Source organism: Ranitomeya variabilis, chromosome 6, assembly GCF_051348905.1.
Source record: "Ranitomeya variabilis isolate aRanVar5 chromosome 6, aRanVar5.hap1, whole genome shotgun sequence".
NCBI classification, from domain to species: Eukaryota; Metazoa; Chordata; class Amphibia; order Anura; family Dendrobatidae; genus Ranitomeya; species Ranitomeya variabilis.
Window position 1 is genome coordinate 518,850,261 of NC_135237.1, and position 26,517 is coordinate 518,876,777.

General features: G+C 42.4%; 1 protein-coding gene across 49 annotated transcripts in view; it reads left to right on the forward strand.

Moving 5' to 3' along the window:
- The window catches only part of RIMS2 (regulating synaptic membrane exocytosis 2), a 618,543-nt gene that overhangs the window by 193,106 nt on the left and 398,920 nt on the right, over positions 1-26,517 (forward strand). For 2 of the 49 annotated variants that reach the window (XM_077271054.1, XM_077271053.1), the window contains exon 1: positions 22,959-23,522. The exons of 46 other annotated variants lie outside the window; for them this stretch is intronic. In XM_077271054.1, coding sequence (XP_077127169.1) covers positions 23,380-23,522 — 143 coding nt within the window. In that variant the 5' untranslated portion in view covers positions 22,959-23,379. Of the gene's footprint in view, positions 1-22,955; positions 23,523-26,517 lie in introns of those variants that run through there. One more of the 49 variants, XM_077271040.1, reaches the window with a different exon arrangement.

Genomic DNA, 26,517 nt, shown 5'->3' on the forward strand with positions numbered 1-26,517 from the left:
AACAGAAGAGTAGAATTGAACTTTGTCTCATTACAAAATAGTTTGCTGCAGTTCTGCTATATTGTAACATTGTCTGCCTGTGAGATGGAAGCTGAAGCTTAAAGGAACCTGCAGATTATTATTATTATTATTCATTTTTATAGCGCCATTTATTCCATGGCGCTTTACGTCTGAACGGGGCAAATATAGACAAGTACAATAAACATGAGTAAAACAAGGCACACACAAGTACAGGAGGAGAGAGGACCCTGCCCGCGAGGGCTCACAGTCTACAGGGGATGGGTGAGGATACAGTAGGAGAGGGTAGAGCTGGTTGTGCGGCGGTTCAGTAGACTGGGGATCACTGCAGGTTGTAGGCTTGTCGGAAGAGGTGAGTCTTCAGGTTCCTTTTGAAGGTTTCCGTGGTAGGCGAGAGTCTGATGTGTTGGGGTAGAGAGTTCCAGAGTATGGGGGAAGCACGGGAGAAGTCTTGGATGTGTTTGTGGGAGGAAGAGATGAGAGAGGAGTAGAGAAGGAGGTCTTGAGAGGATTGGAGGTTGCTTGTAGGTAAGTACTGGGAGACCATGTCACAGATGTATGGAGGAGACAGGTTGTGAATGGCTTTGTATGTCATTGTTAGTGTTTTGAACTGTAGCCTCTGGGCAATAGGAAGCCAGTGAAGGGTCTGGCAGAGAAGAGAGGCTGGGGAGCAGTTATGCAGCAGTGAGCCGGTTGTCATCGGCAGTCACGTCCCGTCAACAGAGCAGAGTGGAACAGAAACCACTGCTCAAGTCGACGTGATGTCAGCGGAAGCCACTGATTCACATGTGATGGCAGATACGCCGGCACAACAGGCGGGTAGTTGCTTGTTAGAATACAGCATTACTGCTGCACAAGGTGGCTCTTTTAGTTAAAAACGCCGGGGGTGGGTGGGGGGTGACAGGTTCCCTTTAAGCTCGCGCCATACCAGGCAGGTCAGGGCTGTGTGCTGCAGTCAGGACCTGCTTCTAACAATTGCGGGTGAAGCGTAGCTCTAAATTGTTAACCAGTTAAATGCTGCTGTCAATCGATTGCTGGTCGCCACGACAGCGAGGGGTCTTATTGAAGACTACCGTGCTTGTCATTCAGGACCTCTTTTGCAAATTGTCTCTTCAGAGATGAAGAGGACTAGAACTCTAGTGCCACCTATTGGAAGTAGCAATCCTAACAGTCAATGTCGACCCTTTAACGAGCTTTGTCACATGACTTAGGATAATAGCCAAACCAGATCTCAATTTGCAGACACTGTGTTTTGGGGTACTGCCCCTCATCAGTGCAAAGTGGAGATCTGGTTTGGCTGATTGAGAGGCGTCTGACCGGGATCCAAGAAGTATAGTTTCTCCTTGCGGAGAGTGACATTGGCTTTTATCCTAAGTCATGTGACAAGGATCGTTAAAGGGTCGAATTGACCGTTAGGATTGCTACTTCCAATAGGTGGCTCTCTGAAGAGACAATTTGCATATTTCCCAGAGGAGCATTGCGGCTTTAAGTCTCCTCATCTCGACATGCTTAACATGTCAGTCTCCGCAAGGAGGAACAATACTTCTTGGATCCAGGACCTCTTTTGAAGTCCTGCCTGTGGCTGGGCTTCAAAGGAGACCGTAATTTCTGCAATAGACAACGATGTTGTATAAAAAAAATAAAAAACCCCCACAAAGTTCAAATCACCCCCTTGTTCATCCATTAAAAATAAAGATATTAAAAAAAAAAAATACATATGTGTTATTCAGAAAAGTCCGATCTATCAGAATATAAAAATAATTAACCCGATCGGTAAACTCTGTAAACAAAAAATTCAGAACGCCAAAATTATGTTTATTTGGTTGCTGTTCCACTAAAAATGTGATCAAAACGTCACATCCATCCCAAAATGGTATAAATAAAAAGGTCCTCTTGCCCCACCAAAAAAATAAACCATAAAACGGCTCCATCAGCCGAAAAATAAAAACATACGGGTCATGGAAAATGGGGACACAAGCCAGAATATTTTGTTTTTGAAAACTACTGAATTTTTTTCACCACTAAAATAATAAAAAAGGGACATGTTTGGTATCGCCGTTATCATACTGATGAGCAGAATCATCTTGAAAGGTCATTTTTACAGCAAAATGTACACCATAAAAACAATTCTCCACTTGGAATTATGTTTCCCATTTTCCAGTACACTATGTGGTAAAATGAATGGTGCCATTCAAAACTATAACTTGTCCCACAAAAAAAGAACAAGCCCTCATATGTCTATGTTGTCGGAAAAATAAAGGCGTTATGACTGGGAAGAAGGGGAGGAAAAAAGGAAAACACAAAAACAGAAAATGGCCATGTCGTGAAGGGGTTAAGATGCAATACAACGGAAAAAATCAGATACTATATCGGATCCGTTTTTTTTTGTTTTGCGCATCTGGGGAATTGGATGGGCGCGTCTCATGTAAAATATGGAGGAAACCAGTGGTTTAAAAAACAAATAGCACTAATAAATACTAACACATTCAATGTTTGCCCAGCATTAAAAATAAGTAGAGGTTAATGGGAGAAAAAAGAAATAAAAACAGATACTGACCTAAAAGACTAAAAAAAAAAAAAAAAAACCGCACTGTTTTTATTACTTTTAATATGTCCCTATTGGCTTACAGCCAACGGTAGGCCTCAGTGATTTTTTACTGTAAAAAAAAATGTGTAAAATAAGATAAAAAGCTTAAAAAAAGATTTATGAAACTGTATAGAAACCAAACTGTCCTTGTTGTCCAGGGCAACCAATCACAGCTCTGCTTTGATTTTATATTATGCTTTTGAAAAATGAAATCTTGGCTGTGATTTGTTGCTATGGGCAACAAAGACCATTTTGCGTTTAGATGGTTTCATAATGCCAAACGCCGCTCTATAATGTACCTTATGTTATATACCTTGGCAGAAACTGTATATTTTCTTTATAGAAACAATTGTAGTCAGAGTAGACTATCTGCCTAGGCCTCATGCCTGTCATGGCGACCGCCACTTTAGTTTATGTTCAGTAATATCAGCCCTTAGGCAAGCAAAGGCCTAGATCAATTATCATGATAAAAGGTTTCCATAATCCAATTTAAAAAAAAATAGAAATTCTGGAAACAATCGAATATTTCTGTTCTCCACCTCCAGTGGTCATGAATGGGATGAGAATATTCCTGTAAGGCTGCCGTCACACGTTCAGTATTTGGTCAGTATTTCACCTCAGTATTTTTAAGCCAAAAGCAGTGAGGGTGAGAAGTACAGAAGTGGTGACGTGTTTCTATGATACTTTTGCTCTCCTGATTTTTACAAATGCTGAGGTAAAATACTGACCAAATACTGAACGTGTGACCGTGGCCTAAGGCTTCCTTAGCACACATTTTTTTAGTACCTCATTTTGGCATTAAAACGCATGTATAAACCCATTCATGCATTTTTTTTCTTCCATTTTTCAGTAGGTTCTGGTATTTTTTTCTTTTTTAAATCAATAAGTTTTAGTACCTGGGGCTCTTTATTCTGTTTTTTTGTTAGCTGCATTTTTAACAACATATTCTACAAATTCTGGAAAAGAAAAGACACAAACACAGAAAAAAAAGACAAGTAAACATCAAGTTAAAAAATGCAGTGAAATGAAAAAAAAAAATAGAATTTTTTTTCTCTTTGTGTATGTGAAGTCACATACACCGTACATTTAAAAAGTTAGTTTGCTCTCACAGTCGGAGTTCTTCCACTTATCCATTCCTGAGCATCCTCCTCTCAAGCACACAGCACCATAAATACCTAATTTACACACAAAAAAGCCCACGTAATGTCTATGTGAATTTACACTATTATTCATAAGCAGATGTACATGTACCTTCCGCAGCTGCCCTATTCCCGAAGTTGCCCATAGGCAGCTGCCTACTGTGCCTATCAGTATATTCTTCCTGCTTGTGAGATCTTCAATGTGCTCTCAACGAAATAAAAAGATTTGGTAACGAAAAGGCGCAGTCATAGTCATCCCTCAGCTTCTCAATTATAGAAATTGCGAGCAATAAGGGATAAGATTGGGGCTGAAATGGGAGACATATTAAAGTCTTATGAGGAAGGTTAAACTCCTAATCTTCTAAGGATGATTAGATTTCTAACACTGTGTAGTACGGTAAAGTATCATGCTTTGACGTTGCTGCGGCCATTACTGTCTTGCGTATATGACACTGATGCTTTCCTTGAGTTAATGAACCAACTTTATACTAAATCTGCTCCCATAGGGCTTTGACGAGCATTCTCCATAAAGGCTATTAAATGTGTACACATTGATTTACTAATAATGCACGCTGGGTGCTTGTGAATGCCCGAAGACTGTTTATAACTGAGAAATTATCTGATACTTAGTCCCAAAATACATATTTAATTTTGCTCTAGATAAAGTTGTGGTTTATGTAAATTTTCAGAGAGTGGTCAAATACATATTCTTTTGTATCACTAAGTGTTCCATTTTTACAATTTGCCCTTTAAAGCCCTTTTTTAGTTTATGTCCACCTTTCCGAATTACTGTAATGCTGAGGAGGGTCAGATGGGAATTGACAAGTGACTAAAGGCCTCCATACACCTTAGGCTAACGTAGGCTGACCCCTTCGATATCATTGAGTTTAACAGAGAGTCTAATTTGAATGTGAAGGGGGTCTCAGGGCCTGCTCTGACTTCTCTTCACCATGACACCCCTCTTCTAAAGGGTTATTTTTCCCGTGTGTTGTGCTCGCTCTGCACTTATTAGTAGGCTGGAAGCCTCTGCTACATCTGTGTCCTTGGGACTGGGATTAGTAACACACTCTAGGAGACCTTGGGTCCAGTTCAACAGTTTTACTGTACAGTTCAGATACATTCGGCTGCGGCATACAGTGCAGGGTATAGCCCCCTCTGGTTGATGTTCCCATAAAACAGTACACTTCAAGGTCCTGCCTCCAGTCTTCCTGAACTATCCCCACCTCAACGGCTCCTGTTGGCACAAGGGACTCCCCATTCGGCAACCCAGCTTTCTTGAGACTAGCCACCATTACCTCTTGCTCTTCCCCGATCGGCCTCTTCCTCTTAGGAGAATATGAGATTGTGGACTTCAATGCCTCTTCTGGGCCATAGGTCCCGGACTATCCGGAGATCTACTCTAGAATCTCGGTGTACCTTCCAGCTGTTTGGAAGCTTGGTACTGTTAGGGCCCATCGCAGCTTGTACGTGAACTTGAACCTTTCACTAACACTGTCTGAAACTTTGGCTGCCCAATCAGGAAGTGCTTCCCCTTTTTGTTTGCTGTAACCCTCCCAGTATGTGGGCTATTCCCCAACCATTTAACTGTATGTTACCCAGTGTCTAATAGCTACAGCCGCTTCTCACAAAATTAGAATATCATCAAAAAGTTAATTTATTTCGGTTCTTCAATACAAAGAGTCATTAGAGTGATCTATTTCAAGTGTTTATTTCTGTTAATGTTGATGATTATGGCTTACAGCCATAGAAAACCCAAAAGTAATTATCTCAGTAAATTAGAATACTTTATAACACCAGCTTGAAAAATGATTTTAAAATCCGAAATATTGGCCTACTGAAATGTATGTTCAGTAAATGCACTCAATACTTGGTCGGGGCTCCTTTGGCATCAATTACTGCATCAATGCGGCGTGGCATGGAGGCGATCAGCCTGTGGCACTGCTGAGGTGCTATGGAAGCCCAGGTTGCTTTGATAGCAGCCTTCAGCTCTTCTGCCTTGTTGGGTCTGGTGTCTCTCATCTTCCCTTATGGGGTTAAGGTCAGGCGAGTTTGCTGGCCAATCAAGCACAGTGATACTGTTGTTTGTAAACCAGGTATTGGTGTTTTTGGCAGTGTGGACAAGTGCCAAGTCCTGCTGGAGAATGAAATTTCCAACTCCAAAAAGATCGTATATCCCTATAGCCTTACAATGGTTCCCCATCCCTATAGCCTTACAATGGTTCCCCTATTGGACAGCCTTCCCCAATCCCTTGGGATGGCCTTGAAGTTAAGCCTCAAGGAAACCGAGCACAAACCAGCCATAAGGATAGCATACATTTTTATATATAAATAACATATGCAAAGCAAAGAACATTTTCATCAAATATAACTCATTTGCCACAATGTCTTCTTGAGCTACTTCTCATCCTGTCACTAATGAGGGCAGCCCATTCGATTTAAAAACTTACCTAAAACTATCTAGAAGAATTTAGTGATGGGGAATCGAATAGGCAGCTGTTCAACACATCTGGCTCCACTTTTATTTTGAGGGAAATACCTCTTCAGCCCTGAAAGTGGGTTATAGTCTTTCAGTGCCAGAACCATACATACTATCTCTTTGCCTATTGAAAACAATGCAAGGTTGCCGGTTAAACGCAATGGGCACCATGTAATGCCACAATTGCACCCATAGACCCTTGCATAAGGGAGAAGGGAACTTCCAATAGCAACAGATATGTTCTCTTCTGAGGCAAAGGCACATTCTGAAGTAGGGTTAGAAAAACAAGTTGTCTAACCAACTCTACACACCAGAAAATAGTAAAATGTGCTAATACTATTCCAACAGATCCCTTTTCTTTAGAGTTATGGGGGCTAAGGTTTGAAACCCTATTCTCACAATTCTTCTCTATGTACTAAGGGCCTCAGTAAGGAAAAATGTAGCACAAGCGAGGAGGAAATAGTCGCAACAGGGAAAATTAAAAATTATTTTATCGTGCCCCCAAAATCTCCCATGGAGGCCAACTTTGGCTTTTTTGCGCCATAAGATGTTATACGACTACTTGCCCGGTAAGAATATTCTGGCTGCTTATTAAAGCTTGTCAGTCCACGTCTTGTACCCTTTCAGACAATACTCTAATTAGCACACATTGTTTATCAAGTGCCAAAACGCGACAAAAATGCCGACTCTCACAGTAACACTGCATAGAAATGAACAGTGCTAATTAAGTGTGGTACTCGTTATATGACCCTGTTTGACCCAAAGTCCTAAAGGAACACAAAATGGAAAGTAGCAATGTTTTAAGTTCCTTGTTCTTCTCATGCTCCATTCTCATTTTTTTTTTCAATCTATAGTATAATATTTTGGCCTGATAACTAAAATTTGCTGCAAAAAGGATAAAGACAAATAAGGCAAAGTTAAAGCATTGCGTGTTTGCTGCGGATTCATGCATGTAAAATTTGTAGCATTTAGTCGATGATTTTTAACTTAGAGGGGTTGTCCAGAAATTTTACCTTGATGGCCTATCCTTTTGCTTTAGAGTTTACCCATTTATTTCAATAAGAGCCTAAGATCGCTGACCTGCATTGTTTTATTGCGTCTTTTGGTGCGTTGCGGCCACAAGGTGCACATCAAAATAGATCAACAAAGGTATGGGAGCACATTGTCTTTTTCAGATAGATTCGCTCCCCCTGAAAAAATGCTCATAAAGCTCTCAAGAGAATAAACATATACATTTTTATGTAAAAAAGTTTTCAAGTTTCAAAAGATGCCAATAGGCTAAAAGAAGATGGTTTACGCCATGGTGCTGAAACGTCGCACAGTGGGCCATTAAAACAACTTTTTTTTTTTTTTTTGCGCTAAAAGAAATGGTGTGCTGCTTCCATTTTTTATTTATCTATTTATCTATCTATTTATTTTCTATCATCTATCACATATCTATCTATTATCTACTATCTATCTATTACCTATCATCTATATCTATATATCGATCTATTATCTATCACATGTATATCTATTATCTATCTATTATCTATCTATCACATATCAATCTATTATCTACTATCTATCTATTATCTATATCTATATATTGATCTATTATCTATCACATGTATATCTATTATCTATCTATCACATATCAATCTATTATCTATCTATTCTCTATCTACTGTCTATTTTCTACTATCTATCTATATAGCTATCTATTATCTATCTATTATCTATCTACTGTCTATTTTCTACTATCTATATAGCTATCTATTATCTATTATATATCATCTATATATCTATTATCTATTTATATATCTATTATCTATCTATTATCTACTATCTATTATCTATCTACTGTCTATTTTCTACTATCTATCTATATAGCTATCTATTATCTATTATCTATCATCTATATATCTATTATCTATTTATATATCTATTATCTATCTATTATCTACTATCTATCACATATCTATCTATTATCTTTGTATCTATGTATCTATCTATCTCACTATGTATATGTACCACAACATCATAATAGTTGCAAGTTTTGTGATGCAATATACATCCACACGGTTTTTGCAGGTGAAAACGTGTAAAATAAATTGGTCTTATCTATAAAAAAAAAAACACATGGCAGTTATTAATATAGTTTTTTTTTTACTATATGGTGTAAGCCTTCTATTATACCAGTCCCAATAAACCTGTCTAAACGAATGTTTTCTCCTGTTAGTACACTGCTGTAGTCATACCCTAAGCGCACTATACAAGATATGCCTGTCTGAATCAGTGCTGAGGCTGCTGTAATCACAGGATTCTTTTTAGCAATCAAGCTTTTTCTCTCTTCCCATAATTAAATAAGATATTTAAATTGATTTATTTCTCTTTGACTATTTATCAATCAATCTACGGTAACTATCTATCTATCCATCCATCATTATCTCTCTATCTGTTTCTGTAGCTAGGAGCAGGGAGGAAGTAAAGGACTCTAATTCTTCTATAATTCTTCTACTCTATCTCATGCAGAATGTAGCCTGAAAGTGAACGACATAGAGCATCCATTTTTAATTTTGGGTTTATCCAGAGAGTTGTTAGGTGGATCACTAGGGTTACACTTCAAGATGTAAGGTAACATTAAAGGGACATTTATTAAAAATATATAATAATAATAATCCATAAGTGGGAAAATTCTCATTACATTGGCATAGAGGGAACAACGGCAGCTCCATGCGGTTACTCCATGAGTTAGAGGAGATTATTTGGATGCATAGAGACCGGTCTGGAGGAAGCAGAATGTTTCCTAGCGCAGCATTTTGAATACTCTTTAGAGCTGTGATGCATGAAGGTCAATTAGCAGAAGGTTAGACTCGTTAGGCTGGGAGACATGAGGACATGCATTAGTGTTAGCTTCAAAGTGACATAAGAGCTAATGGATTTAAAGAATATTGGTAGCACGCTTAGGATCAATGCAGGGTATCTGTGTGTGAAAACTTTTATTTAGCATCACACGAAGCTGAATAGTGATGAAGGAAGCAGAGCCTTCTGGGACTTGTAGTTTGTGAGCATCACTAGGAATGCATGATAATCCAGAGAACAAGTCTTTATAATGGTCAGAGCATGAGGGAAGCAGGATGGGGAATATTTACCAAAAGTGTCAAAATGTTCTAAAATCTACCCAACATGACAAATGCGCTAAGCATAATTATTTAGCGGAAATCTATGTTTTGGCACAAATGTTGTGTACCAGCCTACTGGATCAACAGAACTGCACCCTACTAGATCATTGCTGCCCCTGCGGGAATCAGAACCACCAAGAGAGCAGCAGAATAAGGGCAGGTGCAGACGAGCGTACTTTCGGTCCGAGTGAGATCGAACAAAACATGGAATCACACTTAGACCAATCTTAGTCTATGGAGACTTGCACACATCCGATTTTTTTTAAAATGCTGCATGCCTTAGTTTGCTCAGATATTCTGATCGAACTTGGCCATGGAAGTCAATGATTGGACACGGCCGCGGAGGTCAGTGATCGGACCCGGGTGTGGAAGTCAATGATCGGACCCGGCCAAGGAAGTCAATGATCGCACCCGGGCGTGGAAGTCAATGATCGCACTCGGGCGTGGAAGTCAATGATCGGACACGGCCGCGGAGGTCAATGATCACACCCGGCCATGGAAGTCAATGATCGGACACGGCCGCGGAGGTCAATGATCGGACCCAGGCGTGGAAGTCAATGATCGGACCCGGCCAAAGAAGTCAGTGATTGCACCCGGGCGTGGAAGTCAATGATCGCACCCGGGCGTGGAAGTCAATGATCGCACCCGGGCGTGGACGTCAATGATCGGACCCGGCCAAAGAAGTCAGTGATTGCACCCGGGCGTGGAAGTCAATGATTGCACCCGGGCGTGGAAGTCAATGATCGCACTCGGGCGTGGACGTCAATGATCGGACCCGGCCAAGGAAGTCAATGATCGCACCCGGGCATGGAAGTCAATGATCGCACCCGGGCGTGGAAGTCAATGATCGCACCCGGGCGTGGAGGTCAATGATCGGACCCGGGCGTGGAAGTCAATGATTGCACCCGGGCGTGGAAGTCAATGATTGCACCCGGGCGTGGAAGTCAATGATTGCACCCGGGCGTGGAAGTCAATGATTTCAACTGGCCATGGAAGTCGATGATCGAATCTGGCCATGGAAGTCAATGATTGCACCCGGGCATGGAAGTCAATGATTGCACCTGGCCATGGAAGTAAGTGATCGCACCTGACCATGGAAGTCAATGATCACACCCGGCCATGGAAGTCAATGATCACACCCAGCCATGAAAGTCAATGATTGCGCCCGACCATGGAAGTCAATGATCGCGCCCGAACATAGAAGTCAATGAGTGAGTGGAAAACATCAGACGGCACTTGGATGACATCTGAGGTCAATCCAATTTCCACGCACTGACAGAATGAAGATGATGGAGAAATTTGTTTCTCTGTCTTCTCATCTGAGAGAATTGGAGCACAGTCTGATCACACTCTGAATAGAGTTTGAGTGCTTTTTGCCTAAGTGACCCGACTCTCTTGGCTGCAGGGATTGTCAGTATGTTAGGCAATGCTTGGATGTATTGTGACTGTCGGACAGCCGTGAGACATGCAGCCGCGGGGACGAGAACATATTATTAGGTCACACTGAAGTCACTCCATTAGCACAAGAGCATGCTCAGATAACACCGTTTTTGGACCTGTGGTTCTCACCTCTTTGTATCCTCCTATGTTCACAACTCTCACACACTGCACAGGAACCGTCTGATTAGCTCAATGCTGAGGCTGCTGTAATCACAGGATTTTCTTTTATCCTTTCTCTCACCATGCCCTGACGGTCAGTATAACCCCATAGAGAAGATTAATTGGGACTTCTAGTGGTAGCTTTTGCCATTCAGGATGAAATGGTTTGGTGAATGTTTCTCCCTTAAATATGGTCTTCGTCCAATTATATTTTCCTAATCCATATTTATTAATATAATGAAATCATCCTTTATCACTATTTGGCCCCAATATTTTTTTTTTTTGCATTTGGATGAAATAAGCCCGGACTGATGGTTCATATCTACAAGCAACATCACAGTTGATCATCTGTCAATATCTGTGAATCCATCGTCTTCTGAAATTGTCACTTAGCGGAGAAGCTCGCAGTCAGCAGATTTCCTAAGAGTTCCCTTTCTTAACGGCAACAATGATTTTCTCAATGATTGATGTTGAAGGCCGTTCTGAATATCTTTTGTTGCTTTGCTTGACCTGAATATTTTCTGTATCTTTGCTCCATCTGAATTCCTTGGTGAATTTCGACTTCTCAGTAGCGGCTTACAATGTTCCTGCAGAGAACGTCCAGACTTGTCATGATAATGTTAGTCAGAGCATTACATGGCGGCATTTCCTCCCTAGGCACAGGATAAATATAGGGATTGCCCATTTCTGGATTAACACTAAGGGATAATTTGTCATTGAATTTGCTTGTTTTATTTTTCTAATTTTTGGCAATTTTTTCTCTGCCTGTTTATTTTTCACTTGTTTTTTGTGGCTTTTTAAAGCTCTTTGCCACTTTTTTTTTGTTCATAAATATGGAGCCAATTCCAATTTTTCTTTCTTTCTTTCTTTATTCATTTGCAACTTTTTAAAAAGTCACAAATTTTTTGCACAATTGTAATTATTTTTTTTTCCCGCAATTAAAGATATTTTAAAAGATTGCCCCCCCTCCCAAAAAAAAAGTCATCTTTGAATTTGCACAAAATTGATCAACATTGTGTTATTTTTGATCGATTAATTTGTTGAAAAGTCCTCCAAGCTAAAAAAAACCAATATAAAAAAATTACCATACTTTAAAAAAGCTGCCTTAATTTTTCATTCACATATTTTTTTTTGTGCTTTTAGAGAGTAACGATTTATATAATTTTTTTACGTAATGAATAAGGAGAGCATTGTGTGTGTTTGTATGCATTATACTAAATGGTTTATCAGTCATAGGAATACATACTAAATGTAGTTTTTCATGTAATGTATATGAAGATTTAAAAAGAAAAAAAATGTGTGCAATTGTGTTCTAGTAACCCTAGTGGAGTACAAAATCTACTAGTTTTTTTTGTGGAGTTGAAGATTACATACAACATTTTAAAGCCTATTGTAAGGGTCATATGACATTTTACCCCCCCCCCCCCCCCCAAAAAAAAAAAAAAAAAAAAAAAAAGACGTAAATTTAAACAAAAGTGCAAAAATAAAAAATCTTTGAATTTGTGCCTAATGATAAAACTTCATGTGCCGTTTTCATTCATTTGACGCTAAATCTGCCAGTTCTAGAAAGACAAGAGGAAAAAAAAATGACTTAAAAATGCAAATAATGAACTGTGAGCTCCCCCTATTGGTGACTGCAGGTAGCCAGAATTCAGTTTTTTATCACTATAAAAAATGTAGCTCCAATGTTTATAAAAAAATATATAAAAAAGGAATTAGCTCAGAATATTGCACTTATACACGTGGTGTTAAGAGGCAGAAGTTAATTTATGCTTCTACATCTTCTTTTAAGAAATTGATCCCTATTTCTATTTCTTGAAAGGCTGGGTGTTAATATGGCATCCATATGGCTACTCACCGAGGTCACCCAAACTCCTTCCCGGCAAATCTATCAGGTCCTCATTTCATACGTTTGGGAATAATGGTGGCCATATGAGTTATCACCAAGAGACAGATATACAATATGAAACCTGTACAGTGCGTTTGTAGTCACCTTTCTTGGCTTTGTGTTGCGAGGTCCATAATACAGTTCTCGGTGGCATTTTTGCTCCTGTATGCAGTGAATATTCCCTAGATGTGGACGTTGCCGTCTTCCAGGCTGGACATTGCTCACTGAGCTCCATCTAGTAATAGCACTAATGAGTTATATGCGGCTTTCTGAATCAGCCATAGTTCTGTAAGATCGGTGATGTGCTCGGAGAGTCGCGAGCTCATTACATTACAGTAATTACATGGCTTCTGTAGGTTTCCTGCAGTATTTTCTTCACTATGTCTCAGATTCTGCTTGTTCGAGGGCATTTTATTCATCTCTACATCATTTCGATATAACAGCCATCTAGTAACATTTCATAGTAAATATAGAATTTCTGACTTGAACGCCCCGCCCTTCACCATGCTGTGATTTTAATTACATCCAAACACAGTTGGTTCTAACCTCCTCTATAAATACAGGCTTTACCATTTTATTAGCCATAGGTAAGTGTTCACACTAGGCAGACAGGTTAGTTACCCATTCGATTTGAGATTACCTTGACGTTTGGTGAATGGGCTCACAACATTTGGCCAAATTTTGTGCTAAAAATCTCATGTGTTTTTTCATAAATTTCACAAGCCATTATGCTGTTCACATTTCATGTATTGCACATTTCCTTGCTTTAGCACAATAAACTTGAGTGCAGCCATTATCTATTTGCTAGTAACATTTCATAGTTATGAAATCACAAATTTGTATCTGTTTTATGCGTACAGTACTTGAGTTGTATTTTATGCCTTTTTATTAGATGATACAGATCCTTCACAGCTGGGAGGGACGCGGGTTACAGTGCAGAGAAATGGCATACTTCCTATGGATGGATACGTAATTAGCTCTCCTCTTCTGTGTTTTCTGGAGTTCCTGCCCCCATCAGTACAGAAAAGGAAACGGGTTAGCTGTGTGAGAGAACGTTGATGTAGCTCTTCTTATAAAGACCACCGATGGTAAATGGAATATCACAGGCTAGGCATTGTTTAATGGGAAACAGGTGGACAAATTGGCTCTCCTCGAGAAGAATGGAGACTAGAGACCAGATTTAAAAGTTTTAAATAACTGAGACTGTTCTGGCTCTATATCTAGCCTGCTAGTATGGGGCTTTTGAGACACTATTTCTATGGATGACTCTATGTACCAGTACGCACACAAAGTGATTTCATCAGATGGCTAAACTCCACTCTAGAGGCATATATGAAGATTCCAGAAGAAGGTTTATTTTTCAAGCAGAATTCTTGTATTATGCACCATTACAATAGGTAGAAAGACCTCCAATGTGATTGGGATCTTACAGGCTAGGCAATGTTTCATGGGAAACAGGTATACAAATGAGCTCTCCTTGAGAAGGATGGATTTAAAAGCTTCAAATAAGACTATTCTGACTCTAGAACTAGGCTGCGAGTAGGGGGCTTTTGAACACCTTTTCTATGAATGTCCTTATGTACCAGTACTCGCACAAAGTGATTTTATCAGATGGCTTAACTCAACTCCAGAGGCACATGTGAAGATTCCAGAAGAAGGTATATTTTCAAGCTGAATTATTGTGTTATGCACAATTACAGTAGGTAAATAGACCTCCGATGGTGAATGGAATCTTACAGGCTAGGCAATGTTTCTTGGGAAACAGGTATACAAATGAGCTCTCCTTGAGAAGGATGGAGAGGAGAGACCAGATTTAGAAGTTTTAAATAAGACTATTCTGACTCTATAACTAGGTAGCGGCTCGCGAGTATTGGGCTTTTGAGGCACCTATTCTCTGGATGTCCCTATGTACCAGTACTCTCACAAAGTGATTTTATCAGATGGTTTAACTCGACTCCAGAGGCACATGTGAAGATTCCAGAAGAAGGTTTATTTTCAAGCTGAATTCTTGTGTTATGCACAATTACAGTAGGTAAAAAGACAATTCTAAATCAGAGCTGTGTAGAGATGATGCTAGCAAAATGGATGACAAACACTGTTCGGGGAAGAAGAAAGAAGAGAGGGGTTAGTGACATCAGAGCTTGTGAGACAGGGAGAGAGATGGGACAAACCTCTGAAAGTTAAACCTGATTACACGTCAACAATACAACGGCAATACAATACTGTATGATACCCAAGTCGTGGCACACGACAATGACCTCTTTGGTTGTGTTTATATGTGTCATTTTTATGCTGTCTGCTCATGCAGTTTATGAAGCCAAAGCTAAAATAGGAGTTGATTAAAAAAAAATATTCCTATATAATTGCCCTACTTTTACAATCCACCCCTGACATTGACTTTAAAAATTACAAGAAAAAATGCACATGTAGAAAACAAAACGCACCACCCTGCAATCCACTGAAGTTTCTTTTAGCCGCACAGTTTCCAGATATGTTATATAGGGGCTGCTCCAGTATAGCAGAGTGATATTTGGTGTTACCTGGTGGTGCTGTTCTCTGCTCTAATATGATTCTCATATGCTATAAGAGGGGAAATAGCCAAGTGGGGTCTTTGAGTCAGCCCTACAGATTTGGAGCTACCGCAAGGAAGAGTTGGCAAATATTGCCAATTATAGATGTGCCATGCTTATAGGCTCCTACCCCCTAAAAAAAGACTAAATACTGTCATATCCAAACAAAGTGTCAGTTTAAGGGTGTGCATATTTATAAAACCACATTATTATAGTTCTTTATTTTTATTTTTCCAACCGAAAAGATTTGTTTATTTTTCAGTTGAATAGTACAGATTATTGGCGACATGAAAGGGGGAAAAGGATCTGAAATTATTCCTCTTGGTATGATTTTCTTTCTGACATTTTAACAGGGTGTGTAGACTTTTTATATCCACTTTATGCACAGTAGACATTAGTTGGCAGTATCGAATTGATTCCAGTCCATCGTTCACATCCAGATGGGAGCAGAAGAACCATCTCATACCTGAGGAGGGCATCCGCAGCTATTCGTTTATTTAGCCAGCCCGGCGTGACGCACATGTGACGTAGTGCCAGCAGAGGTGTGAATGCTGTCAGGTTTAGAGAAGGCTTTCCCGATCGCGGACAGATACCGTAGACCACTTTCTTGACCGATGGACTAGGACGTGCAAGTTGATTCCCACCAACTCTTGTAGACATCCCTGCAATCTACTGACGCTCATGAGCCAGTAGACAGTAGAGAACTCCACCCCAAGCTACTTGAAGAACTTCTGTCTGGTATCTGGTATCTTCAGGTCAGCCGGCCAGTGTCACCATGTCGGTCATGGGTACATACGGTAACATGAAATCCCCTGATTGATAGATTGGATCCTGTAGATGATGTGCTATAACGTTGCCTGTATTGTCTCTGTTCTGGCTATGAAACAAACCGCACCGTGAGGAAGCTGACACCGCTCCGTAACCGCAAACCGGCGTTTCCTCCTAATGAATGAAGCTGCTACAATAGATAGATAGTCATCGCTGCCACCGATGATTATGCGCTGGCGTACTACAGCCAGTTTATTGCCCAGCATGTTGGCATGTCCAATATTGTGAATAGCGTCTCCACACCAAGAGGCATATAAGCCAAATTGCGCACAGAAATAGTTTGCTACATGTATTATTAAATGGGTGTTCCTGGCATCACTAATTGGTACTATATTATTTATATCATATACAGTAAGTGGTGGTTTCATTCACTTGTCCCACATGATAGACTTAAATGTATTCTGCCTATTGTCAAGTCTTTTTTATTCTGTATTTATTGCTCACGCTGACAAGTATAATCAGGTCTGGACACTGGTAGTTTTGGGGGGTAAGTTTAAAGGGGACGACTGGTCACTTTATTTATTTCCTTTACTTTAGAGGGATTTTCAGAAGTTTTCTTCACATTGAGCTTAATGATATCAGAAATATAAGAAGTAAAAAATGATCTATTTGGTTCTATGGGACATTGTGGTCATTCTCTGTACCATATTATTGTGCAGGAGGAGGGAAGAGGAAGGAGGAGCTGTGCCAGGAACGTCACCCTTGGTCACTGCTGTGATCCTTTGTGCTTTTTGCTTCTGGCGTAATGAGTACCTATCACCAAATTTTTCCTGCTAAACTGGGCACACAATGTAATGGTGATTATAGAGTGGAATAAAATGTTTTTATTTATATTTAAAATGTATTTAGAACCCAATTAGTTAACTTTTTTTTATGAACTCCAAGTGGGTGTTATCCGAGTTTTTACTGTGGCCAAAACTTCTTCCCTCTGTATGATGCTGACCAATCATAAGCTGGTAGCAACACAGTGGAAAAAGAACACGCCCCTACAATAATCCAAACCAGGTTTCTCAGTGTGTGAGATGTAACTATACAGCTGTGATCGCCTGGTCTGACCTCCTGCATGATTAGAGAGCACAGATGAGTTTAGCTGTGTCATATTACAAACCTTTTTTATTGGATTTCCACCTCTCATAGCACTGTCTTCTCTGCTGCACTGCCCCTTCCACACATTGCCTGTCTGGAGATCAGAGCTCAAAGTGTCAGCATCACACTTACCAATGTCCTGGTCAGCTTGTGATTGCTCTGCAGTGAGAGCTGAAGAGGCTTTCATGTCTTCTCAGATATGAGTTCTCCAGAGCAGTCTACTACTATATGAGATGTAATGACACCCCGTTCTCACTGCAGAGAGATTACAAGTTGCTTGAGCACAGCAGTCATATGTGGGATTACTGATATTTTACAGACAATGTAGGGGAAGGCAGCACAGCAGAGCTGAAAATGCTGTGAAAGGTGGAGAACTAATGCTGCACCTTCCCCCACACAAACCTTGTCTGATTGGTGTTAGTCATCTGTGCTTTCTAATCATGCAGGAGGTTAGACCAGGACACCAGGGCTGTATACTTACATTTGACACACCGAGAAATCTGCTCTAAGTTACGGTGGGGGCGTGTTCTTCTTTCCTTTGTGTTGCTGCCTGCTTATGATTGGTCAGCATCATACAGGGAGAAGAAGTACATGCCCCCAGTGAAAACTGTCTGATACCCAAGTTAACCTATTAGGTGCCAAATGCTTCGATTGCTAATATTGCTTTAAAACTCAGACGAAATTGTACAATAACACAGATTTTGGAAATAAGATATGAAGACTGTCCAGGATTATGAAAAGCATAGCTGTTCTCATTCAAAAACAGTGGCATGCCTTTTCAAGGTATTGCTGCTCTGCTCCATTCACTTCAATAGAGCTGAGTTGTAATACCAGACAGAAATAATGTAAAGTTTTTGGTACTGTTTAAAATAAAAAAAACAAGCCATAGTTATCTAATTGTTGATAGTCCCTTTAAAGATGTTGTCCCTTAATAGAATAGCATAGATAGCAACTACTTAGATTGCTCCTTTAACCACTGAAAGGGATTGTATTTTTTTTAATCCTTTCGTTTTCTGTGCAAAAAAAACCCAAAACAATGTGGCTGCCGCAGTGACTTCAACATCATCACTTCAGTCAATCATTTGGCTGAACTAACTAGTGCCATCTATATCAATATCACATCAGTGATTGGCTGCAGCTGTCATGATGTCCCTGTTGCAGCCACCTTTTGTGCAGAGAAAATCAACACGATAATAAAAGAAATTAAATAGAAAAATCTGTTAGCACATTTTGACACCAGCATAACATAGACACCTTGATTCCAGGAATGTGTCACTCACTGGGCTATTTGCTATAGTTTCGATTAAAATCACAGTTTTATCTGTAGATTATCACTAAAGGACTAGTAAACCTGCTGTCAGGTAGTCCTCCATTTTCATGAGCTCTGTATAACCCCACCCCTACCTCTGATTGGCAGCTTTCTGCTTATGCACAGTGTAAATGGAAAGCTGCCATTCCATGGCATGGGCGGGGTTACACAGGGCTCAGCAGTGTGTCATGTCCTCTTGGGAGGTCTGGGGTTAGACAATAGTTAGTATTGGGAATTTAAGGTCTCCCATTTAGCCTGTGTGTTTTGTTCCACATATTAAATAGACTGCGTTTCCTTTGGCGCTGAAGAGGTTTACGACTCTTTGAATGCTGGTTGAAAACATACTGATCCATCTCACAGCTGTTTCTGACCTGCTCATATTCTCTCTCTATAAAACCTGGCCAGACCTTTTCATCCTCTCCTGTTAAAGTTTACTTCCTGGCTTGCTGGAGTTGGTGTGCTGAAGTTGGAGTTTGTAGTTGCTGCTGGAGATTGTTGTCTACTGGTTTTGAGTGTATGCTTTCTCCTTAATCCTATTTCCATTTGGTTAGTATCTGCCTATCCTTCCCTTGATGAGGGGTTTTGTATGCAAGCTGTTTTTTGTTATCCCTGTATTTCTTACGTGGTTATACACTAACATATCTGGTCCAGGCCTCCTGGGGAGGGTGAGGGGACAGCATATCAGGAGTATAGTAGGTTGGAGACTCAGGCCTCTCTACCATCAAGTGTACCCCCGGCACAGGGATAGTTGGGGCCCCAGTTCCAGGGACAGTTTGAGGCAGGGTTTCATCTTGCTCTCCGATGAAGTAACAAAATCCTGGTGACAGATTCCTTTTAAGTGGTTGAAGACGCAATCTTATTTCTTGTTGTCTAGGCTGCTGTACTTCTTTATAGTTGCACTGGTTTGTTCCAGTGTTATCTGAGGCCTCTATGAAGGAGGCAGTGACCGTTACAGCAATAGATGTGGCAGAATCCTAATAATTGGGTTGCACAGACTGCAATAGTGTGGCGGCGGGTGCAGTCGGCTACCGGTCCTCCTATGAATGACGCCTCTTCCCGGCTCTGTCTCACGGTTGCTTAGTCAGGTGTAGTTCACAATGTATGTTCTCATTATTTTCCTGCGCTCGGCTGTTTTTCTCTCCAGGCCGCTGGGAGGAGTACGGGGATTACAATGTGCCTGTGCGCCTTCAGCTCTCCCCTTACGTGATTTTGCTATCATTCCCAGCAGCATATTAAAGGGGGAACAAAAAACGTCATAAAATCACGATTATCGGGAAAGTTTACGCGTGGGTCTTTCTATCCACTGGTTTACAAGGCGCACTGGAAATGAATGAGTTTGATTAGGATGATTATGGCGGCTGGTGGCTATTAGCCATGGCACAAATACTGCAGGCTGTGTCATGTCAATGCAGAGAATCGCATCTGACGGGGCTGGAATCACTGACTTTTTTTTTTTTTTCCCCCTCCATGTGTTCTTAAAATAGATGATCGGTCCTTTCATTAGATTGCGGTTGCATAAAAGAACAACGTTGGGGAATGGGAGGGATGCTGCTCATTTTAATTGAACAGGGGGGAAGAAGACATTAAAGGCGTAATTTGCTGAATCTCCCATTATCTTGCGCAGGCTATAGCCATTTACACACCAGGGAGAACGCTGGGCCGCGCTGCTCCTGCCTGCAGCCATGGAGCATTAGTGGAACGCACAACACAAATGAGAATTATTTGTTAAAATGGCTTCTCCATACTGCGCCCGCATCCTTTCCCAGCTATGGTAATCCGCCATAAAGAGTCGGGACACAGGGATCCGGCTGCAAGACAGGAAATTACCCCCCTCAAAAAAAACCCCAACAATTAAAAAAAAACCTCTGGAACAGTAAAGATCAGGTCGGCACATTACGGGTGCCAGCGGTCAGTGTGTAATCGCTAATACTGCCCTGGTTGCTAGGACTGCCGAGAAAATGTGTATTAAAGAAACCCCGTGCCAATCCCAGGGCAGCTGGATCAGCAGGGACAGTAATGCCTTTCTTAACCCATTGCTTGTCTCCTGGCAGGCGCGCGCATCACCGCTTTTATGCTGACTGAGCGCAGAGTGGCACAGGCAGCGCTGTGTGGTTGGAGGCTTCCAGCACTGTGAGGGTTAACAGTTGTAAGCTATTCTGAATGTGGCAGAAGCCAGGGATATTTGTTCTAAGATTTCTAAGTTTAAGGTTTATCACTACATGAAGGATGGATGGATATGTCATAGATAGAACATAAATAGATAGATGATAGATATAGATAGATAGATAGATAATAGATAGAAGATAAATAGATAGATAATTAGATGATAGATAGATAATAAATAGATAGATAATTATACATAGATAATAGATAGAAGATAGATAGATAATAGGTAGATAGATATGAAATAGATAGATATTAGATAGAAGATAATAGATAGATGATCATCCTTTTTCTCGTTTGTACATGGAAATACGAGAAGCAATGGAATGTAACTGAAAGGGAGAAGTTACAGATTAGATATTAGGAAAATCTTTTTCACAGTGAGGGTGATCAATGAGTGGTACAGGCTGCCAAGAGAGGTGGCGAGTTCTCCTTCCATTGAAGTCTTCAGAGGCTGGACAGACATCTGCCTGAGATGGTGTAGTGAATCCTGCATTGAGCAGGGGGTTGGACACGATGACCCTGGAGGTCCCTTCCAACTCTACCATTCTATGACTCTATGATGGATAGATAAATAGAAGGTAGGATAGATGGATAGATAGATATGAGATGGATGAATGGATAGAACGTTAGATAGATGGAATTGGACATGGGTTGTATGGTGAGTGAAAGGGATAGAAAATAGACCAAAAATGTGAGATCAAAAGACTGGAGAAAGATAGATAAAGAGATACATACTGTAAATACTCAGGATGGATAGAAGGATGAATAGATGTATGGATGATAGATAGATTTGAGACCAATGTTAAAGGGAACCTGTCACCCCGTTTTTTCAGTATGGGATAAAAATACCATTAAATAGGGCCTGAGCTGTGCTGGACAATAGTGTATTTTCTGTACTCTGATTCCCCACCTATGCTGCCGAAATACCTTACCAAAGTCGCCGTTTTCGCCTGTCAATCAAGGTGGTCTGGTCAGATGGGCGTGGTGAAATCGCTTCTTCTCCCCCAGATCTTGCTCATCTTTCCGTTGGTGGCGTAGTGGTGTGCGCATGCCCAACAGCGGAATGCACTGCGCAGCTGAAGAAAAAGAGCGCGATCTGCGCTATTCTCCGCTTTATCGCTGGCGGCGGCCATCATCCTGAGGCCGCGCGTGCGCAGATGGAGCGCTCTGCTGCCCAGGGCTTCAGGAAAATGGCCGCGGGATGCCGCATGTGCGCAGATGGAGATCGCGGCGGCCATTTTCCTGAAGCCCTGGGCAGCAGAGCGCTCCATCTGCGCACGCGCGGCCTCAGGATGATGGCCGCCGCCAGCGATAAAGCGGAGAATAGCGCAGATCGCGCTCTTTTTCTTCAGCTGTGCAGTGCATTCCGCTGTTGGGCATGCGCAAACCACTACGCCACCAACGGAAAGATGAGCAAGATCTGGGGGAGAAGAAGCGATGTCACCACGCCCATCTGACCAGACCACCTTGATTGACAGGCGAAAACGGCGACTTTGGTAAGGTATTTCGGCAGCATAGGTGGGGAATCAGAGTACAGAAAATACACTATTGTCCAGCACAGCTCAGGCCCTATTTAATGGTATTTTTATCCCATACTGAAAAAACGGGGTGACAGGTTCCCTTTAAGGAGAAAGGATAGAAAATAGATATGAAAAAAAAGATTAGAAAATAGATGCAAGAATATATTGATATAAGACAGAAAGACTGGAGATAGAGACATGGATAATGTATAGATGGGTATGAGACAGATTTGATAGATAATGGATAGATAATAGATTAGATAGATAGATAATAGATAGATGGATAGATATATAATAGTTAGATGATAGATTAGATACATAATAGAGAGATGATAGATAGATAGATAGATAGATAGATAGATAGATAGATAGATAGATTGATAGATAGATGATAGATAATAAATAGCTAATAGATAAATAAGAGAGAGATGATGGATGATGGCCAGTAGTCCTGTAGTTTGGGAGCCCCCGTCCTGGGGCAGGTATCCCCTCTGCGCCTCCCCCTCTCTCTGGGCTGAGTGCCGGCGACCATTGGCTGCAGCCCTGTGAATGGGAGGCGGTGGTGGGAGGAGGTGGTGCAGCAGCTGCGCGTCCTCCCCGCTCTCACAGACTGGAGTGGAGCGATGCCGTGTCCTCCGTTTTTTTCTGACTTGTGAGCTGTTCTTCCCGGCAGCCAGATGTGGCGGAAGCCCTGACGCCGGCATCTCTGCACCCGCGGCTGTCACCGGCTGAGAGGAATATGAGCGGAGGACGCGCCGGCGCTCGGCTTCTTCCCGCTTGTGCCGCTCGGCTTCTTCACGCTGCTGCCGGGGAAGCCGGTCCTGCTCTGCGCTGCTGCCGGTCCGTGCGGCCGGAGTCCGGGCACCGCGGCGAGGACGCGCAGTCTTGTCAGTCCGCTGCCGGCGGGGAATAATGCCGGTCCGGTTGTCGCTCCTGTGTCCGGGGGAGCCGGCGGAGCCTGCCCGGCATGTCCGCTGTGGGAGCCGTCTGTAGCCACTGTGTAGCCGGGCGGCCACTCTACAGAGGAAGATGCAGTTCGACACTCTCCGCCAGTTCTGCAACACCGTCCTGTCTCATTTTCACGAGGCTTTCCCCACTCCCCCCAACCTCCTCCAGACTCCCCCCAACATCCTCCAGAACGACCTGTTCGGCCAGACCCTGAACAACTCCAGGTATGTGGGTGAGGTGGGCAATGTGTGGGTGAGGTGGGCAATGTGTGGCCGTGCTGCATGCCGCCCCCCATCTCTGTGCATGGTGCCCCCTACATATTCCTGTAGCGCCAACATAGGCCACCGCGTCGTACAAGCACTGCAGACACTTATACATTCCTTTTTTTTAACCTTTCAATATATATTTTTTATTATTGAGGTGGGGAAGGGGGTTAGTACATAAAAGACCCCCCACCCATAACACAGGAAGACTACAGAAACTATAAGGTATGGGGAGATAAAAATCCAAAATAACTCATGTGGCTCTGCTGCATCCCACTTGTGCCCACCGATAGAAATCACATCCAATGGGGGCGACGACAGGATAAACAAGGGGGGGACGCAGCTATTGACCCCACAAGATGGATTGATCAGGTGGGATTTGGTACATTCCATGTCGTGTTCACACCATATACTTTTTTTTTTATTGCGCAGGAGTGATGAATGGCTGCCCCTCCGTCGCCCCCTCTCACGCCTTGCCCCTAAGCAATCCCCCATTAATAAGCAGCGGTCAGGGATTACTTGCAGCTGTGGAGATGCTGCTTCTTGTGCGCAGAAATGCTGGACAGCTCCTACTATGTGCAAGACGCAGCAATGTCCTCCACGGCTGATCATCCCCTATAGAGGCTGCCATTACCAATCACCCCCTATAGAGGCTGCCATTACCGATCACCCCCTATAGAGGCTGCCATTACTGATCATCCCCTATAGAGGCTGCCATTACTGATCATCCCCTATAGAAGCTGCCATTACTGATCATCCCCTATAAAGGCTGCCATTACTGATCATCCCCTATAGAGGCTGCCATTACTGATCATCCCCTATAGAAGCTGCCATTACTGATCATCCCCTATAGAAGCTGCCATTACTGATCATCCCCTATAGAGGCTGCCATTACTGATCATCCCCTATAGAAGCTGCCATTACTGATCATCCCCTATAAAGGCTGCCATTACTGATCATCCCCTATAGAGGCTGCCATTACTGATCATCCCCTATAGAAGCTGCCATTACTGATCATCCCCTATAGAGGCCGCCATTACCGATCACCCCTATAGAGGCTCCCATTACTGATCATCCTCTATAGAGGCTGCCATTACCAATCATCCCCTATAGAGGCTGCCATTACCAATCATCCCCTATAGAGGCCACCATTACGGATTACCCCCTATAGAGGCTTCCATTACTGATCACCCTCTATAGAGGCTGCCATTACCAATCATCCCCTATAGAGGCTGCCATTACTGATCATCCCCTATAGAGGCCGCCATTGCCGATCACCCCCTACAGAGGTCCCATTGCGCATCATCCCCTATAGAGGCTGCCATTACTGATCACGCCCTATAGAGGCTGCCATTACTGATCACCCCCTATATAGGCTGCCATTACTGATCATCCCCTATAGAAGCTGCCATTACTGATCATCCCCTATAGAGGCTGCCATTACTGTTCATCCCCTATAGAGGCTGCCATTGCCGATCACCCCCTATAGAGGCAGCCATTACTGATCATCCCCTATAGAGGCTGCCATTACTGATCATCCCTTATAGAGGCTGCATTACTGATCGTCCCCTATAGAGGCTGCCATTACTGATCGTCCCCTATAGAGGCAGCCATTACTGATCGTCCCCTATAGAGGCTGCCATTACTGATCATCCCCTATAGAGGCAGCCATTACTGATAATCCCCTATAGAGGCTGCATTACTGATCATCCCCTATAGAGGCAGCCATTACTGATCATCCCCTATAGAGGCTGCCATTGCCGATCACCCCCTATAGAGGCTGCCATTACGCATCATCCCCTATAGAGACTTCCATTACTGATCACCCCCTATAGAGGCTGCCATTACTGATCATCCCCTATAGAGGCAGCCATTACTGATAATCCCCTATAGAGGCTGCATTACTGATCATCCCCTATAGAGGCAGCCATTACTGATCATCCCCTATAGAGGCTGCCATTACTGATCATCCCCTATAGAGGCTGCCATTACTGATCGTCCCCTATAGAGGCAGCCATTACTGATCGTCCCCTATAGAGGCTGCCATTACTGATCATCCCCTATAGAGGCTGCCATTACTGATCGTCCCCTATAGAGGCTGCCATTTCTGATCATCCCCTATAGAGGCTGCCATTACTGATCATCCCCTATAGAGGCTGCCATTACTGATCATCCCCTATAGAGGCTGCCATTACTGATCATCCCCTATAGAGGCTGCCATTACTGATCATCCCCTATAGAGGCTGCCATTACTGATCATCCCCTATAGAGGCAGCCATTACTGATCATCCCCTATAGAGGCAGCCATTACTGATCGTCCCCTATAGAGGCTGCCATTTCTGATCATCCCCTATAGAGGCTGCCATTACTGATCATCCCCTATAGAGGCTGCCATTACTGATCATCCCCTATAGAGGCTGCCATTACTGATCATCCCCTATAGAGGCTGCCATTACTGATCGTCCCCTATAGAGGCTGCCATTACTGATCGTCCCCTATAGAGGCTGCCATTACTGATCGTCCCCTATAGAGGCTGCCATTACTGATCGTCCCCTATAGAGGCTGCCCCCCGACCTCCGGAGCCCCTGATCTGGATATCTGCATAGTACATGACGGAGCCACGTATAGAGTGTTAAATATTGCAGATGCTTTTATACTTTTATGGTAGGTGGGGCGACACATAACGTAAGACCCCCTCCCCCTCCGATATCTATTTCTTGGTATGGTTTCCTAGCGAAAAAGGTTAGTTGTGAATTCCCACCTGTCTGGCTGAGCACCCATTCACCAATTCCATCCTCCCCCCCACCAATACACATGATCGGTTCTGACACGTGTGCCCAGTGGGGATGGTGTGGTCAGCCATTGTCGGACACCTGTCATGGCGGCTTATCTCTTGTGGGAATAAAAGGATGTGTTTAAATCGAACATGTCTGATCCCTTCTTCCCCCTCCCCCAC